The sequence below is a fragment of the Semicossyphus pulcher genome, unplaced genomic scaffold (genome assembly GCF_022749685.1).
Source record: "Semicossyphus pulcher isolate SPU_LCO1_2020_fin unplaced genomic scaffold, fSemPul1.0.p SCAF_14, whole genome shotgun sequence".
NCBI classification, from domain to species: domain Eukaryota; kingdom Metazoa; phylum Chordata; class Actinopteri; order Labriformes; family Labridae; genus Semicossyphus; species Semicossyphus pulcher.
Genome location: NW_027211648.1, coordinates 18928817 through 18945349, shown reverse-complemented (window position 1 = coordinate 18945349; position 16533 = coordinate 18928817). Strand labels below are relative to the sequence as shown.

The 16533-nt window shown below is 40.5% G+C and overlaps 1 protein-coding gene across 1 annotated transcript in view; it reads left to right on the top strand.

Annotated features, from left to right (window-relative positions):
* Positions 1 to 16533, top strand: part of LOC138591516 (palmitoyltransferase ZDHHC14-like) — a 60642-nt gene that overhangs the window by 26892 nt on the left and 17217 nt on the right. The window contains exon 4 of the mRNA XM_069662140.1: positions 9657 to 9809. Within this exon, the coding sequence (XP_069518241.1) occupies positions 9657 to 9809 (153 nt within the window). The remainder of the gene's footprint in view (positions 1 to 9656; positions 9810 to 16533) is intronic.

Sequence of the window (16533 nt, the reverse complement as noted above, 5' to 3'; positions counted from 1 at the left end):
AAAATTTGGTTTTGTTATAAAAGTCAGATTTTTCATACATAACTTATTTGCTTTCTGTTGCCACCAATTAGATTATGTACTATTATGTTGCCCTGACCCAGTGACCTTAGAAGGGAATCACATGTGCTTTTCATATTATAGTTATGAACTGCTTGTTTCATATTTCCATAATCGCTAAACATTTATAGATTTGAATGTGAAGAAAGCTTTTCTTTATTCCAAAAATGAATGACTTACCCAAGTTTAAACCAAGATTAAGACTTTACCAGGGGTTGTTTACACACATAACTTTTAAGAACAAAGCTATTTAATGTATTTCTACCAACATTCTTTATCACCAAACCCACATCATACTCTTAACTTCCACCCTGTTTTCAGGACTTTGTGTTGGATCATATTTGTTGAAATGTCTTGTTGGGACCAGGGTTTCGAACGGCCAAAATGTCAGTCGGGAAAATATGCACAATAAATAAATATCGAAAAATGTAATAATGGCATTAAATTGGCTCTTGGGTTAATTAAAAGATGTGTTGCTAAGAGAACCTAAAAATGTTCAAACATGGAGAGATGGACAGGCGTAGACAGACAACAGCACAGTGCAACCCATCATTTGCATCTCGGTACTCTGCTAGACGCAGTGCCGACGATGACAGCGCTGCGTGGCTATGGCAGGTTGGAATTCCACACGACCTGTCAAATCATCCAGGATTTTGGGGAAATCTACTCCGACTGGGCAAAGCTGGCAAAGATTGCCAGCACAATTCCCGTGTCGAGTGTGGCTACAGAGTGTGGATTCTTGCTTCAGAACCGGATAAAAACGGCCCTGAGAAGCCGCCTCGCTGAGGAAAAAGTTAATAACTTGCAAATTGTCCCAATGGGTTGGATAGCTTCAAATTTGCAAAAGCAATGGAGCAGTTCTATTCAATGAAGCCCCGCCGCAAACTGACCTAAACGGCAATTTGACAAACGCAATTTGGACTTTGGAATTTTTTCCTTTTTTTTTGGTTTAGCTTATTTTAAAGTTATTTTATTCAACGTTAGTGAAATGCAAAGAACGAGGTTAATGTATTCATTCTATTTAAATAATTTAGGAATATTACGGCCAAATTGGCCGTCAAAAAAAAGGTCTAGTGTAAGCTCTGGTTGGGATGCTTTTTTCAGTATCAGTTACTGAATTCAGGCGCCAAACTCAACCACAAAGGCAATCATCAGAGACCCATTCCCTCAGATCAGAGCTACTTAATCACATCAAATACAGAGTCTTTGCCCTGTAGTGATAAAACACTGCAAACATGCCCTTTGGATTTTAACACCTTGTATTGTTGCAGTGTTGACTTGGCTTTGGCTTGGAGGCAAACGTGAGACTGTATCATGAATGTGATGAAACTGATTCTGATCCGTGTCTTAAACATCACGAGATAATAATGGCCGCTGCCTTTCTCCATCCTGGCATCTTGTGTCGCTTACATGCTGACCACTGCACTGTAAAATGCCACTAAACATCAAAAAGCTGGCAGCACTCTGAATGAATCATCATAGATAGTGCCGTTCACGGGGCTGTATTGATTCTGACCTCCTGTTGGCCTCCAATTCTAGAAATTAAAAAGGTGAAGTAAATCAGCCTGAACGCACTGCTGACTCTTCAGATGTGATCCTCAGATACCCTCACAGTGACCGGCTATATCAGCCGCAGTCTGTTTACCTCATGTTAAAGCCTCTTTTGCCCTTGCCACGACGTTTACTGCATGTCTCCTTGACATAGCGCTGACGCCTTCGTCCCTTTGCTGTTAAGGATGAATTAATACCTTGTTTTGAATGACGGTCCCATCATATTTCACGCTGGTGCTTTAATGGCTACTGTGACTCATTTTCTCCCTCCTCTCTCGTCTCAGTGTATCCAAACGCCCTGGGTCACATTCATGTTTGACTCCATTGTTACTGGCTGAATATTAAGTAATAGGTGTGCAGCCAGCGGAAAGAGGCTCTATTACTAAGCCACTTGACATCTCAACTTGTACTTTTGGGGATTGCTTTTACATGGACCTCTGTCCTCTCTTGTTATGTCTGACAAAAGGGGGCATGTCAGCAAGGGAGGATGAGGAAGAATGTGACAGAGACAGACGGAAACTGTTAGAAGCAGGTATCAGGCAGGATGAAAAGAAGTGCATGCGGATGAATTGAAACAAGCACAATGGGATCTACCATTCAAATTGTTTTGGTCGTATATGCTTTGTGTAATTGTGTAAGTACCTGAGCAAAATAACAGTCAGACTTTCTTTGATTGCTAGTCTCCAGGCTCCAAGTGACGTGGACATGAAAGAGACAGATGAAGAAATGATAGTCTGTCGATGATAGTCGTGCAGGGGACAGAAGTAAAGGAAGGTACAGGAATAGAGCTGTCACTGGAGACCTGTTTTATTGGTGCACACAAGAGAAAAGTCAAAAACAGACAATGAAAACAAGCTTGTTGTTGAGCAATCAGACCGGCCTGGATTGACCCGCTATGCCCATAATTCACTGTCTCTCGTTCCACCCATTGTGCCTGCTCTATCTTTCTCTCTCTCACTCGCACACACATCTTTATCTAGCCAGAAAAGCTAGCACTGTATGCTGTGGTGTATGGATCAGACAGGGCAATAGAAAAAGCATTAACACATGACCAATAGTACCTTTATTAGAAAATGACTAGTTTGTCTTTGTCCTTCCTTCTTGTCCCTCTGTGGGTCTTTTCAGGCCTCATTATCCAGTCAGAAGTCCAAGGTGAAGCAGCAGCTGTGTTATGCTTCTCTGCACTCTGCTGACACATTTAAGCCTCGTCCAATACCTGACCATGTCTCTCCACTTGTCATCCTTCATTCAGACAGATGTCACATTTCTGTATCCAGACTATTGAACTGATCTCTCATGGTCTTCGCCAAGGTCTCTGTCAGATCAGCCCAGAGCGTCAGAGCCTGTCGACTGAAGTCTGAGGACATCTGGCCTTAGATTAAGCCTTTGTTGTTAAAGGAGTTTATTTCATACTTTCATATACACTCATTTTTTTTGAGGGGTATAGGAGCACATAATAAAATCTGCAAATTTAAAGTTTCATACAAGATTATGATTTTATAATTTTCACTATTCCCTTTCGTTCCCTAACCTCCCTTTTATACACATTATACAGTTGGTGAACAATATGTCACAACATCTATGTTTCGTATGCTTGTGGTTTCAAAGCGGTTGTGGCTGCTAATTATGGCAGCCAAAGAGCGCTGACCAAGCTTTACATTTGACTCAACAGAAACCGTCAAAATCAAATCTAACAGTTGAAATGTTTCATAGAAAGTTGTGATTTTTCATAACTTTAGGCTCCTCAGCAGAAACAGTGGAGCAGCAAATCAGACTAGAAGAAAATAAGAAAATACTTTGTCCCACGCTGTCAACTGATGCTAATGCTGCTGTTTTGTGCTGTGGCCACATAAAAACATTCTGCCCTGCAGCAAAGCAAATTAAAAACAGGCTGACAAAGCAACCAGCCAGAAATCCCACACATTGGCACATCTTTGCATTGTACAAGATCATGTTTATTGTGCAGATCATGTTTAGGGCTACAAAGGATCTATTGCATGTATCCTGAGATTCATTGCGCGCCAATTCAAACAGGATGGCGGTCTGTTTAACGACTGAGGGATACACTTTTAAGTGTAAAGGTTTTTGGTTTCAACTCACAAATGTTAAAAAAACGAAAGGGGCCTCGAAACAAATTATCTTCCACCATAACCATTATGCTTTATATTATTCTCCCATTGAGGGCGCAATGTTGCACCTTGCTACAATGCTACTTTGAGTGTGCATGTTGCACCTCGTCACTGCAGTCAAGTTAAAAATTATTTCCAACAAACTTTTGTTCCCTTCTGACTTTTAAAGGCCAAGAAGTGTGTTCAGATGATATTTTTCCAACATTTAAAAATCCCACTTCACATGTGAATGAACAAATATTCTTCATTTCAGAATGAGAACAATTGTATGTTTACATTTTTATTTTTGCATTTTTATTGGTTACAGTTAAAACTCATGAAACAAGGACACAGGGAGAACATGTTAGCTCCATCGAACACTGTGCCTTGCTTCATCAACATTAGTTATTTTGTGTCAAGATGGCGACCACCCGTTTCTTCAGTCCACGGAAGAACTTCCTGGTTCGCTGGAACAGGTCTCTCTTTTGGTCTTTACGTCATTGGCTTCAGCAGGTGTAATGGCAGCTGGCTGCAGCTCCAGCTGTTGAGCCAGCGGCAGCTGAAGCTCCGTCAACATAAGTGGTAGTGACAATGAGCTCACAATCACATTCATCAATGGATGTAGCAATGTCTCTGACTCCATCCTGAAAGTGAGTGGCCGCTAAAGGTCCTGTTGAATATCCATGTTTAGTAATTTCGTTGTCTGAGTGTGAAGTAGTAGAGCTCTCACCGGGGGCTGGCTCAATACTATCTTCATCACTGTAACTTGGCGGGGTTAAATGTCCATCGCAGATGTCCCTGGTGGCTGGTTCTGAATCATCCTCATCATCACTGAAGCTCTCATTGTATGAATCTTCACAAATGGAGCTCCCAATGTCTGAATATTTGTCGCTGACAGCCTTCATATCATCATCTTCACCAGGGGAAGTGTCTGCATTTTCAGCATCAGAACTCTCAGTTATTGAGTCTCTTGTTATTAATTGAATCCTCAGGTGATCCAGTGTAACAGGCTATGAATGAGCCATCCTTTGTAGACCGTGTCCTTCAAAGGATGCAGCCCCTGAATTGAGACACAGCTTACGTTTTTGAATGCCTCTTATTTGAATAATATTCACTCTGCTGTTTTAACTGTGAGATTAGTGTCACTTTTCTTGGCATGCTTTAGAGTAATAACAGATGCAAATCCTCTGCTGTACATTTCCAAAGCTGAAGCGTTTTTGTTTAGCTAAATTAAATTCATTTGCACTAGTTGAACGTTAGTGATTTCATCATTACATTTGAAGATGTACTTCAAAATTAACTGTTTTGATGAAGTTAGGTTAAAAACATCAATTACAGTGAAACTTTCCTTTTAACAAAACAACTCTGCTTAAATATTCCACTGTGGCTTCTTGAACGAGATCATGTGGGCTTATATTCCATTTAATGGTTTTTAAAACCCACTCTGCAAGGACAGCATCAGATACTTTTTGCTGCTACGTCTGTGGGCTGTCAAGCTTACAAAACTGTCTATTGTTTTTAGAAAAATCTAGTCTTTAATATTTTAACTTTAAAGTAACTGTTTGAAATAGGTTCCTGTTTATACATCCAATTTTTAAGACTGATTTTGTGAGACCTTGAAATGGCTGCGTCACCTGACAGACTTTATTTATACCTCTCTACATCTTGGCAGGTCGAGGTCAGTACTTCTGCATTTGAGTCATCATCATTGTATGCTAGTTCACCTTTCCATCTGTGAAGGTAAAGGCTCCAGTTCTCTCTCCTTCACATGCACAGCAAGAGAGCAATTAGTTTCCATTTATACCTCACCAGGCAACACCTAGCACAATTTGGCTGACATTGAACCTCATTTAGCTGTGTGTACGAGCGTTTGTGTGTGTGTGTGTGTGTGTGTGTGTGTGTGTGTGTGTGTGTGTGTGTGTGTGTATTCTGTTACTTCACTTCCCAGTCTGCCTGGCCTTATATTGCAGCTTTAAGCTCTTAGGCCAGGCCAATCTCTCTGAGAGATCTCCCACTAGACACTGATGTGAGGCTGAGCCTCGCCTGTTGGATGGCAGTGTACAAACGGCCTTGTTGAGCAGAAAAGCTACTTTGACACCCCCGCTCAACCACTACTTTACCACTACTACTTTACTGCAGGCATCTGTGAACAAGTGCAGTGAATGCTGATAAAGCGTACTCAAGGTGTGTCCACAGCTGATTTACAGGATAGTCTACAGAAGTACTGGTTTTTGATGCTGTGCTGCAAGTAAATCAGGTTTTTTTTCTCCGTTTGTTTGTTTTGCTGTTTTGGGGTTTGTGTTTTTATTGAGATACCCAGAGACTGCAGGAGAGCACTCTCTGTACTTGTTGAAAAATAAAGTCTTTACCTGTTAAAAACAACTTTTCCTGCTCTTTTACACCTTTTCCAATGCAAGGTGCAGGATATTCTCACACAGCTTACCGGCTTGACTTCATAATGGTTTCTTCTTGTGCTTCTGCTGCTGCTCTGTATAGTGCTTAAAACACTCAACGAAAGCAACATCTGCACCTTATAACACATTACAATAAAGCTGTGTAATAACTATAACCATTAGACTGTTTGTATTGTGAAAAATGAAATGTGTGATTCAGTCCTAATGTAATATTTAAGGACGGATTTTGTGTCTTTGTCCTCCTGCGATGGTAATGAAATGAACAGAATAAACCAATCAAAATAGGATTACATTGTTACATGTTACAAGTGCGTCTGCTGTTACTGTTTTCATTTCATATCATCCATTATATTTTATTCTAAAGCTCTTATGTAAAGAATTATTGTGGCTACAGTAGCTCAATGAGGACACAAGTACTTTTGGTCTGACAGTCTCTGTGGTTGTATCATTATTTCAGGCATTGTTCCATGATACTTTCCCGTATTGCTAGTCATGTGCTCACAAAATATATATTAGACATTAGATATTTTTAGTGTTTAACAGCAAGTATTCATTAGAAGATAACACCAAATAGATCAAACAATTCCTTTTTGATCTGAGCTGAAATGCCACTTATAACACTTCCTGTTGTTATTTTATGGGAAATGTAGAATTTCTTTAGCTTTACCTAGTGATATTATATATTTATATTGTATCAATATAGTGAATTATTACACGGCTGTGTTAAATATTTGATTCTGATTGGTTAATTATGGCATTCCAAGGTCTGTTAATATTGATAACAGACCGTTGCTATGAAGAACAGACCGTTGCTAGGGATTTGGCTCGAATCACACAATCCAGAGGACTAACTGTAATCATATCAATCCACCGAAAGAAGTCCTGTAAATTTGACGTTTGTTTACCGGGGGGAAAAAAGACAAAACAGCAGAGAGAAAGCAATAAAGGTTAAAAGATGCAAAAACTGAAGGCTACGGCAGAGAGAGCTACAAAACTGAAGCCACCTGAGGGTAAACATTAAACGGAACACAGTACGGGATACTGCGGTGTTTAAAGTCGACTGACAGTGACATGACTTGTCTTAGAAATCATCAGTAGAAATGTTTAATGTGAGTAATATTTGCTTGGTTAGCTCATTTGAAGAAAGCGACAGAGTTAACCGTTGCTATGGTAGCAGCTCTCACTGAGTGTATCAGACTATTTTTAAATGGAAATATAATCATTTTTTTAATTAACAAAATAATTTCCAAATCAATATTTTGTGTCAAATAATTGATATCGTAAGTAAAAAGCTGTTTAATAAGCGGGACAATTTTTAGTTTATCCCACTAATTGCACGCTTCGCATCAGGGTCCTTCTCACCCTGTCGGGCTTCCATTCCACGATAACACCCTGCTCACTATACATTATCCCTTACTTCTATCATACATTTTTTATATTTGAAAGAATAGATTATGTTTAATTCTGGGAGAAAATCGATGTTATATGATTTCATGAAGAAAGTTGTGATTCGCAATCCTATGCTATGTCTTATAATGTAAGACATAGCCAGAATTACTTAAGAGATATTTAAATACTTTTTGAAAAGGTTTACCCGTAGTTAAACTTGGTCGCTATGGTTCCCAACCTTTCCTCTAGATTATCCTGCACTATAATAACCCAAATAATTGGACTTTTTCTTCCTGTTGTAGCTGAATTGTGGCCCGAATAGTTCTCACCCTCCGCTAATCTGTTGTCCCCCTCAGTGGAGTCTGCTGAGAGGGCAGAGGAGCAGAGGGAGAACGGAGGAGAGAGGAGAGCACTCTGTGGCATTGATCACAATAGAGACGAATTCAATAGAACAAAACTCACATTTCCTCTGCTCTTCTTTAGAAATGTCAAACACCCACACCAGCCTCTCAGTCCCTATACAATCCCCCTACTCACGCACACATACCACTCTGTTAGCAATGCTACGAGCCTCTGCGTAAATGATCTGAAAATTACCTTCCTACACACAATATCTCCTGCTCTCAGGGTGCGTGAGAGTGCTCGAAGCGGGCTGAGCAATAATGAAATTCAGCCTCTACCTTTTAGGGCTTGAAAATCATCATCATTGCTCTCATTCTTACCGTTTAGCCTGTAATCACAACTGTCTTACTTCACCAAAGCCATTCTGAACACATTTTCTTTTTTGTATTATAGTCTGAGAATCTGAACAAGTGTTAAGTGCAAGTTTATTACAAACTGTTCATGTTATCTGAACTGGGTTACAGTTTAAGTCAGTGTACCAGCTGACTTCATGTTTTGAAGAAAAGAAACATGGCTGGTTTTAGGGTAGCACTTTCTTCTGGGTGGCAGGTAAATTATATTTCATTCATTCTCTACAGATTGTTATACGTTGGGTTATAAAGGCACGACATTTATTCAAATGAGACTGCATTAGAAATGTAAATTTCATATACATTAGTAACCTTCAGGCTTTATATAGGGTGCTGTTGTTCTGGCTGTGTTAGTATCTATAGATTCTTCTTAAAAATATAGAAATTGTAGGTGCATGACTGGATTTTAGTATGGGAAGTGTTCTGGTTTCGGTTTGTAGTTCTAAGTCGAGTAGTATTGACAAAGTATATCAGCAGGCTATGGTGTTTGCAGGAAAAACAGTCCATGTGTAAAGCAAAAGGGGTGGAACGAATACCTCTGTAATACCATCTTTAGAGAGAGGGAGATATTGCACCAGAACAAATAACACCTGTAGCCTGTTGTTATTTCTGTTAATTAACATAATGTACTTAGGGCCTACGTGAGATTTATGACTACCCTTTGTTCTTAAATAAAAATAAGCAGGGACTCAATAGGGAGCCTTAAAAGTTACTTATAGGACCAGACAACTGCCCTAGAAAAACACAAAAGAGGGGGTATTATGCTCTTTCATAGTTTAAGACCTATATATAATTTTACAATGTTCGATGTTCTGTAGCTAAAAGTATGTTGGAGCAATCCCCAGGCTTCTCAGCTCAGTCTGCATGCTGCTGTGAACGCCAGGTTTCACACAGTTTTTTCTACACGCCGCACTTTGTGACTGGCCAATCAGAAGAAAGTGGGCTTGTAGGGGCGGGGTCTCTTAAAGGATAACTTTTTTTTTGTAAAGAGAGAGTATGTTAAGAGATTTTGTGAGAGATATTTTCAGTCATTCCGTATTAGATTATACCAGTTGTGTTTTTAAACTTCACCCCGTCAGTTATACATATATCATATATTACATTTTTATAACTTACTTTCTGTCCTTGCTGAATCACCTGTGAAATATATTCCTATTGTGGCCTTTCTTCTTGGTTTTTATTGCACTGTGAATTGTATCCAGACAACAGATATTATTGTGCTTACTGTGATATTCCTAACACACTATAGTACTGTATATGGAGAGTACATGAGGGCCTGAGTAAAACTTTGACAAAACATTGTGCAGTGTACAGTTTTAACAGTCTTTTCATTCTGACCCTCATGTATCTTTTTTTTGTTTTTCTCTCTCTTATGTTCTCCAAAGATGTTGCGAATGGCAGCACGGGCTACAGGCCTCCTCCCAGGACCAAGGAGGTGGTCATCAACGGCCAGACAGTCAAGCTGAAGTATTGCTTCACCTGCAAGATCTTCAGACCACCACGTGCCTCCCACTGCAGCCTCTGTGACAACTGTGTGGGTGAGTGAGAATCAGATTCACTCTGTGTGATTGAAAGTTCGGTTGCTATTTCTGTCAGTGTTCTAATTTTAACCACATTGATTGGTGCAATGAACACAAACAGTCAAGACCCACACCAAATGATCCTCTACCCAGATTAATAAACTACTTCATATCTAATATATGTAGGTCAGTACAAATCCGATACACGGGTGAACCACTGAGAACAACAATTGGGTTGATCCAAAGGTCGACACATCTACCTCTCCACCCCCACCTGCACATTTTGACACAAACACACAATATACACAAACACACATGTAAGCACACACACTTAGATAAGTCGGACAAATCCTGTTCATCAAAAAAGCATCTGTATTAGACTTGCAGGGATAGTCAGTGTAACCAGTGTAAACAGTGTTTGGGCACACACTGATTACTTTACATGCCCACAGGCACCATTGTTTTGTTTTTTTGTAAGCATGTTATCAATACTTAATCGGACAACAGACATTACAAGTAAAAATTTAAAGCAGAAGCAGCATCGCAGCTCAGAGTAGCAGGAGTCATTTTCCACTCATAAGTTAGTGAGAGGAAATGAAAGTTTACCGACAGGTGTTAACTAGGGCAGCACGATAATGGACAAAATGAAAATCACGATTATTAATTAAGATGATTTTAGGGACACATTTTTTTATGTACTTACACATTTTTGTGCTGCATTCTGGCTCGTAAAAATTTTGCATCAAACTAAGACTCAAAATAGGTTCTTCTAGCTGAATTTGGTGCAAAATCAAAAAGGTATTCTACTCAAAACATTTTCTAAAAAACGTTTCTAACTCTTTTTACAAAACAAAAATCCCTCCTACTTTTACCACACTTGGTTCAGCCACTACAAATAGACTTGTGAGCTGCAACTGGGTTACTAACTATGTTCAAATGTATGTTTAATCAGCGTGACCAGCCCCGTGATGGTTACACATCTTATATCCTGTTCCCAAATGCACAACCTCATGCCGTTTGTGCGTAGCAGGTGAAGACACTTCACAACTCCTCTGCTCCGTAAACGGTCTGTTCATGCGGTCACATTCACTGAAAAGCTGACCCGCGTAACTGCGCGTCTGACTCAATCATCCCGCTGACATCTTGTATGACGGCTGCAGCGTCGCGCGCATGTTCACAGGGAAGTGACACAGGCTCTGCATGCAGAGCGTCAGGTCTCTGTGTGCTCTGCGGAAGAGATGCACTATGTGATATCAGACGGACTTTTTCCTGTAGATAAGTTATGGATAACATGTACGAAAACCAAAAAGTTTGTGTTTATCCCGATATTGACGGTATTGCAAATCCATGTCTAGACCGGTGATGGTGTGAAACCAGTATACCGCCCACCCTAATGGGGAGTATTATTCCTCTTGGCCTTCATACAACTGTCATCCTGCGCTTTGTAGTGTTTTTTTGGGTGGTTGAAAGCGGCAAAGACAGGGTTCAATCCAAAATACCGAACAATCAATGACAAGCCGTTTCAGGGGACCGGTGTTTTGGTTTAATTAGTGACTGCTCTCTTCCTGTTTTAGCGCAACAACAAGCAGCGTACATTACAGTACAGAGCGTTAGTAGCCTACAAGACACAACACTTCAAAGACGTAACAGATAAGTATATTTTGAGATCGTAATGAAAAACCACAAAGAAGCATTCACGAGGACAGCTACGTATTCTCTTCCTGTTTTCAACAGCTGCTATAACTACGACAACCACAGGTGCATTCAGCTGAATTAATTGTGCAGCCTTAATGTGAACACTATTCAACTGAGACGATGGCAGAGGTCTTAATGTTAAACAGCTAAAGGTAATGTCTGGACAGCAAGGGGGATAAAACAACCAGCATAATGGAAAGTAGGACGGCAAAATGATTTTCTTTTACATTGTGCAAATGTCCTGTTTTTTTTCCTTGAGTGACACATATTGTAAATTCAGTCGTGGCTGCATCAGTAATGTAAATATTTTAACCTCTGGTGGCCGTCTACTGTTGGCATATTCTCTGCTGGCCTCACCTAGTTTAACTGTCCTGCTGTCATCGGCGTACTCTGGTTTGACATCTACTGTGCACCTTACTCATTAGAGAAACACTCCACAGATATCGAGCGTTATCGGCGATCATGTAATATAATGGGTTTAATCAGGAACACAGGTGTTGTCAAGAGCTTGTTTACTGATGGGAGAGTGTTCTCACCGTGGTATCCTTAAGCTGTATCTGAGAACACAAGCCAAGTTAAATGTTTACTTGCTGCCTCCCTACAGAGGATATACAGCACATATGCTTGGAGGAGCAGGGATCCTCACAGAGGAGAAAGAGGGAATAGTTACAACGAGAACAACAAAAAGAAACCAATGCATAATGGTTTTGTTTTGCTGCTCTTCACGACCACATTCTCTGTCCCAGGAGACAAAGCGAAGTGCACAGCTAGGCAATTACGGAAAGCTAGAGTTAGAGATACAGAGACCTGTGTGTCTGCATCTTCCTCATCAGGGTTTTTGAGCTGCTCATCAAAGACAACTCCTTTGAAAGTCTATTTCTTTGTCAGTAATGTGGCCGACTGAAACCCTGGGAGACAATGATTAGAAAGTAGTAAACAGGGAAAAAGATGAGGAAGTGGTGATCAGATGAGGCAGAAAGATGCTGGCAGGAAGGAAGACAGACTGACAGCTGAACGCAAAGACGAGAGGGCAGTCATTTTCACAAACAGGCTGTGTTTGGTAGATTTATGCATATTTTAACTGGATAATTAAATTCAGAAATGAAAATGTTAGGGCTCACTACTTGATTGAATTAAGGACAATGGATATTCTGCCTCAAACAAAACAGGATGAACGAGTGATAGATTTTAACCAGCACAGTCACAGGGGATCCTTTGAGGGCTGTTCCCAACCAAATATAGACACAGAGCATGGTTTCGTAAATCTAAATGGGTTGAGGTTTAAAAACTATGTTGAGATCATCATTGTGAGCCACAGATAGAAGAGGAAAATATGAAACAGACACATAGTTGGAGTGTCCATACTGCAGGTGGGTGGGAGTGATGAACTCCAGTGATGGATGAGAGTTGTAACTGGTGTCTCTTTTACAAGAACTTCTTTCCTCTCTGCTCTCAAAGCTCCGGGTCTCCACCCAGCATGGCTCCATATCCCCTGCATGAAATCTGGAGTCAGTCCAGGGTTTATTATGAAGCTTCATAACGTGTATAAATAATGGTGCAAAGAATTACCGTAAAATCCAGAATATAAGTTGCACTGGGTTATAAGACGCAGTCTGTTTTGGGGAGTATCCGAGAGGGACAAAGGTTTTCTACAGCTATTTATTAATAAAAACATGTATACAAGTTATTTCAACCCTATTTCAATGTATATTCATTCAAAACACACACAAATCAAAGCCTACCATCTGTTTTCACCATGTCGAGTTTGCAATCCTGCTACCTAGCGGTGCTGTTGCTAGCGGTAGCTGGCAGCCTGCGGTAATCAGAATCAGAAATACTTGATTAATACCCGGGGGGAAATTTGGGAGACCAAAACTCTCATTTATAGCGTGTTTAGAAAGGACACAGCTTAAGGAAGTTACAAAAAAAATAAAACTATCATGATAAAAAGAAGAAGACTAAATACAGGAAAAACAGTGAGAAAAACGCAAAACAGCACTGCGGCATGTTGTAAATAGGAGACTGTAGTGGTAGCGGCTTGGACCCAGAAACAGTTAAATGCAGAGGTGTGATGTCACTACTTAACAACCGACAACTTCAGCTAGATTATAGCGCCATCGTCAGAGTAAAATACCCTAAGACATTAAAATACCTCCCTCTGCATTTTATAGTGGTGTATTGGTCGCACCGGGAAATATAGGACGCAGCCCACTTTTTAGATGATTAGATAAGAACAAATTTTACGGTGGGTCATATGTTGGAGAAAAAGACCAACATTCACAGAAATGAAACAATATACTAAAGACTTTTTCTGACCTGGAGAGCACGGGAAATCTGTTTGAAAAAATGCCCTTGTTTCTTTTAAGTCTTTAATGATCAGTATTGGATTGGCACTTGCTCTTAAACTGGAAATGAAGATCATGTCAGCATTGAAAAAGTGATACAATTGTTTCCCCTGCCTCCTCAACTTCTATACCTCCGGTGCTGTAAACACCGGGGGGCTAACAAGCTCTTAAATAAGTCAGCAGTCAGAATGGATAGGGCTTCCCTGGTGAATGCGGAGCATAGGACTATTGTAGAGTCACTTCCTATTTAAAAGGGTTATCCCTCTGGGAGTGATAGAAGAAGCTTATAAGAGCGCAGAATGATAATACACACACACACACACACACTCACAGACTTCCACTTACCTTCCTTCACATCCTCTTCTGTTGTGCTAAAGATTGGGACTTTGTGTTTGATGTTTCAGCTGTTTTTTGGGGGGCTTTTTGCTGCTGGTATTTCATGATGTGCTTAATTAAAGTGCATGAGATGAAGCTTTTATGTCCCTCTTTGGGAAAATGTGTTATGTTAACAAACAATGAAATGCATCAATGAATATTTGCACATAAATAAGAATGTGTTACATCATTATGAAACAGACAGTTGGGGCTTCAAGCTTCCTTTTTTCTGTTAAAACCTCTTTGGAGGGATTCTGATGCTACTGAGCAATGAGCTGACAGCCTTTATGTGATAGTGATTATGTGACGGGAAACTTTGACACACAAAACAGGCGACTGACTCTTGTTCTTACAGTTCTTGAATGTCAGTGGTACTCCCACATCCTCAAAACACTTCCGTACATTGATTCATTGAGAATAGGAATATATTAACACATAGAGAAGAAGTCTAGCTTCTCGTCTCCTGTCGTTTACTTCCTGTTCCTTCCTGATGACCACAGTGACAGGCTGTGACAGACAGATTTGACAAGTAGCTGCCCCCTTATATCCTGTCTGAGTAGCGTGTCTCCATCACTCTTCAACCAGGCATTGATTATTGAAGACAAAGGCAGGTCAAAGCACCTCACTAAACAAATAAAGGCTCTGACTAATTAGCGAAGGAGTTACCGCAGTGCGCAGCAAGTGGTCTACACTCCAATACAGGACTGTGGAGTTAGGCCTGATTACTAATCCTGGAGCAATCAGTGACAAGACTCAATACAAGAGCACAGTTTCTTTGATTACAATACCACAGACTACTTTTCACATAAAATGATCAAGTAGTTATTTTACACTGTACTCTGATTAGGGCTGCACAACATAACGTTTAACCATCGCAATTGCAATGTGCACATGTGCAATAGTCACATCACAGAACGTGTGATTGCGAGGCTGAAACGCGTCAAGCTGCTACTGTATTGTTGCTCGGTGGAAAAGGAGTACTCACCATTTTGTCGTTTTCTATGACTAATCTACAACAAAAGTCCATCTGATATCACATCAGTGCAGCTCTTCATCAGAGCATTAAGTGAGCTGATGCTGATCTGCAGAGTCTGTGTGTGTCACCTGCCTGTAAACTGTAAACAAGCATGCGATGCTGCCGTCGTCACAGGTCATGTCGGCGGGATGATCAGACTTTCTTTTGAGGCAGGCTTTTAGTTACGCGTGGTGGCTTTGGAGTATGCCGTTATCAGCGGTACCTCGTCCCGGTGCTCAGTAACGCAGTGGCTACAGGTAAGAGCTGGTAACGTAGCTGATGTGTTTACTTTTAGCAGCTACACCTGCAGCACACACGAGGCGTGAGGATGTGTGTGCTGACACAAAGTGGGATACGGCGAGATTTCATTTCCAAAAGTTCCGGTCACCGGGCTGATCACGCTGATCAAACATACATCGTTGGAAATGGTAGACAACATAACGTATAAGTAACACAACTGCAGCCAACTGTTTGTATTTATTTTATAAAGACACATTTTGTCTGTCTCTCTGCTTTAAATACACTTAAAGTCCCAAATAATAAAAAAGTATTGATTGTTAATTGTATGGACGTCAAAACACACATGTCCATACAATACATTTATCTGGTATACTTTCCTGGATTTTTTTATATCACAATAAATATCGCAGAACAAAAAGTTATCGCAATGTCATTTTTTTCCCATATCGTGCAGCCCCAATTCAGATATATATTTTGAGTCAATAATTTCTGATTTCCACACATTTCATTTATCTAAAACACTGGTCTTCCAATTAAAACACTCTCTACTGGACTTCTGCAATAGCATCCTTTATGAGACATTCACCAGAATACTCACCAAACTACAATACATCCAAAACTCACCCCTGTCCTTCAAAACCTTCACTGGCTCCCCATCCAACAAAGAATCCAATTTAAAATCCTCCCTTCACTTACAAGGCCCTTCACAAACTAGCCCCCTCCTACCTCACTGGCCTCCTTCACCAATAGGCCTACACTCCCACCTGTAACCTCAGATCCGCCGACGCAAACCTCTTCACCCCTCTCACCCGATCCAACCACCGGACTTGGGGGGGACAGAGCCTTCTCTATTTGCTGCCCCCTCCCTCTGGAACTCTCACCCCAACCTAACCCCAACGCCTCAGACACTATCCCTCACTCACCTTTTTCAAAACTGGACTCAAAACCCACCTATTTAAATCTGCTTTCAATCTGTAACCCCTCATTTGTTATTGTCGTAATTGTTTCCTTTATATACATACATATTAATAATATAGTAGTATAGTAATTGCTGCCCCTTGAGTGTTATACA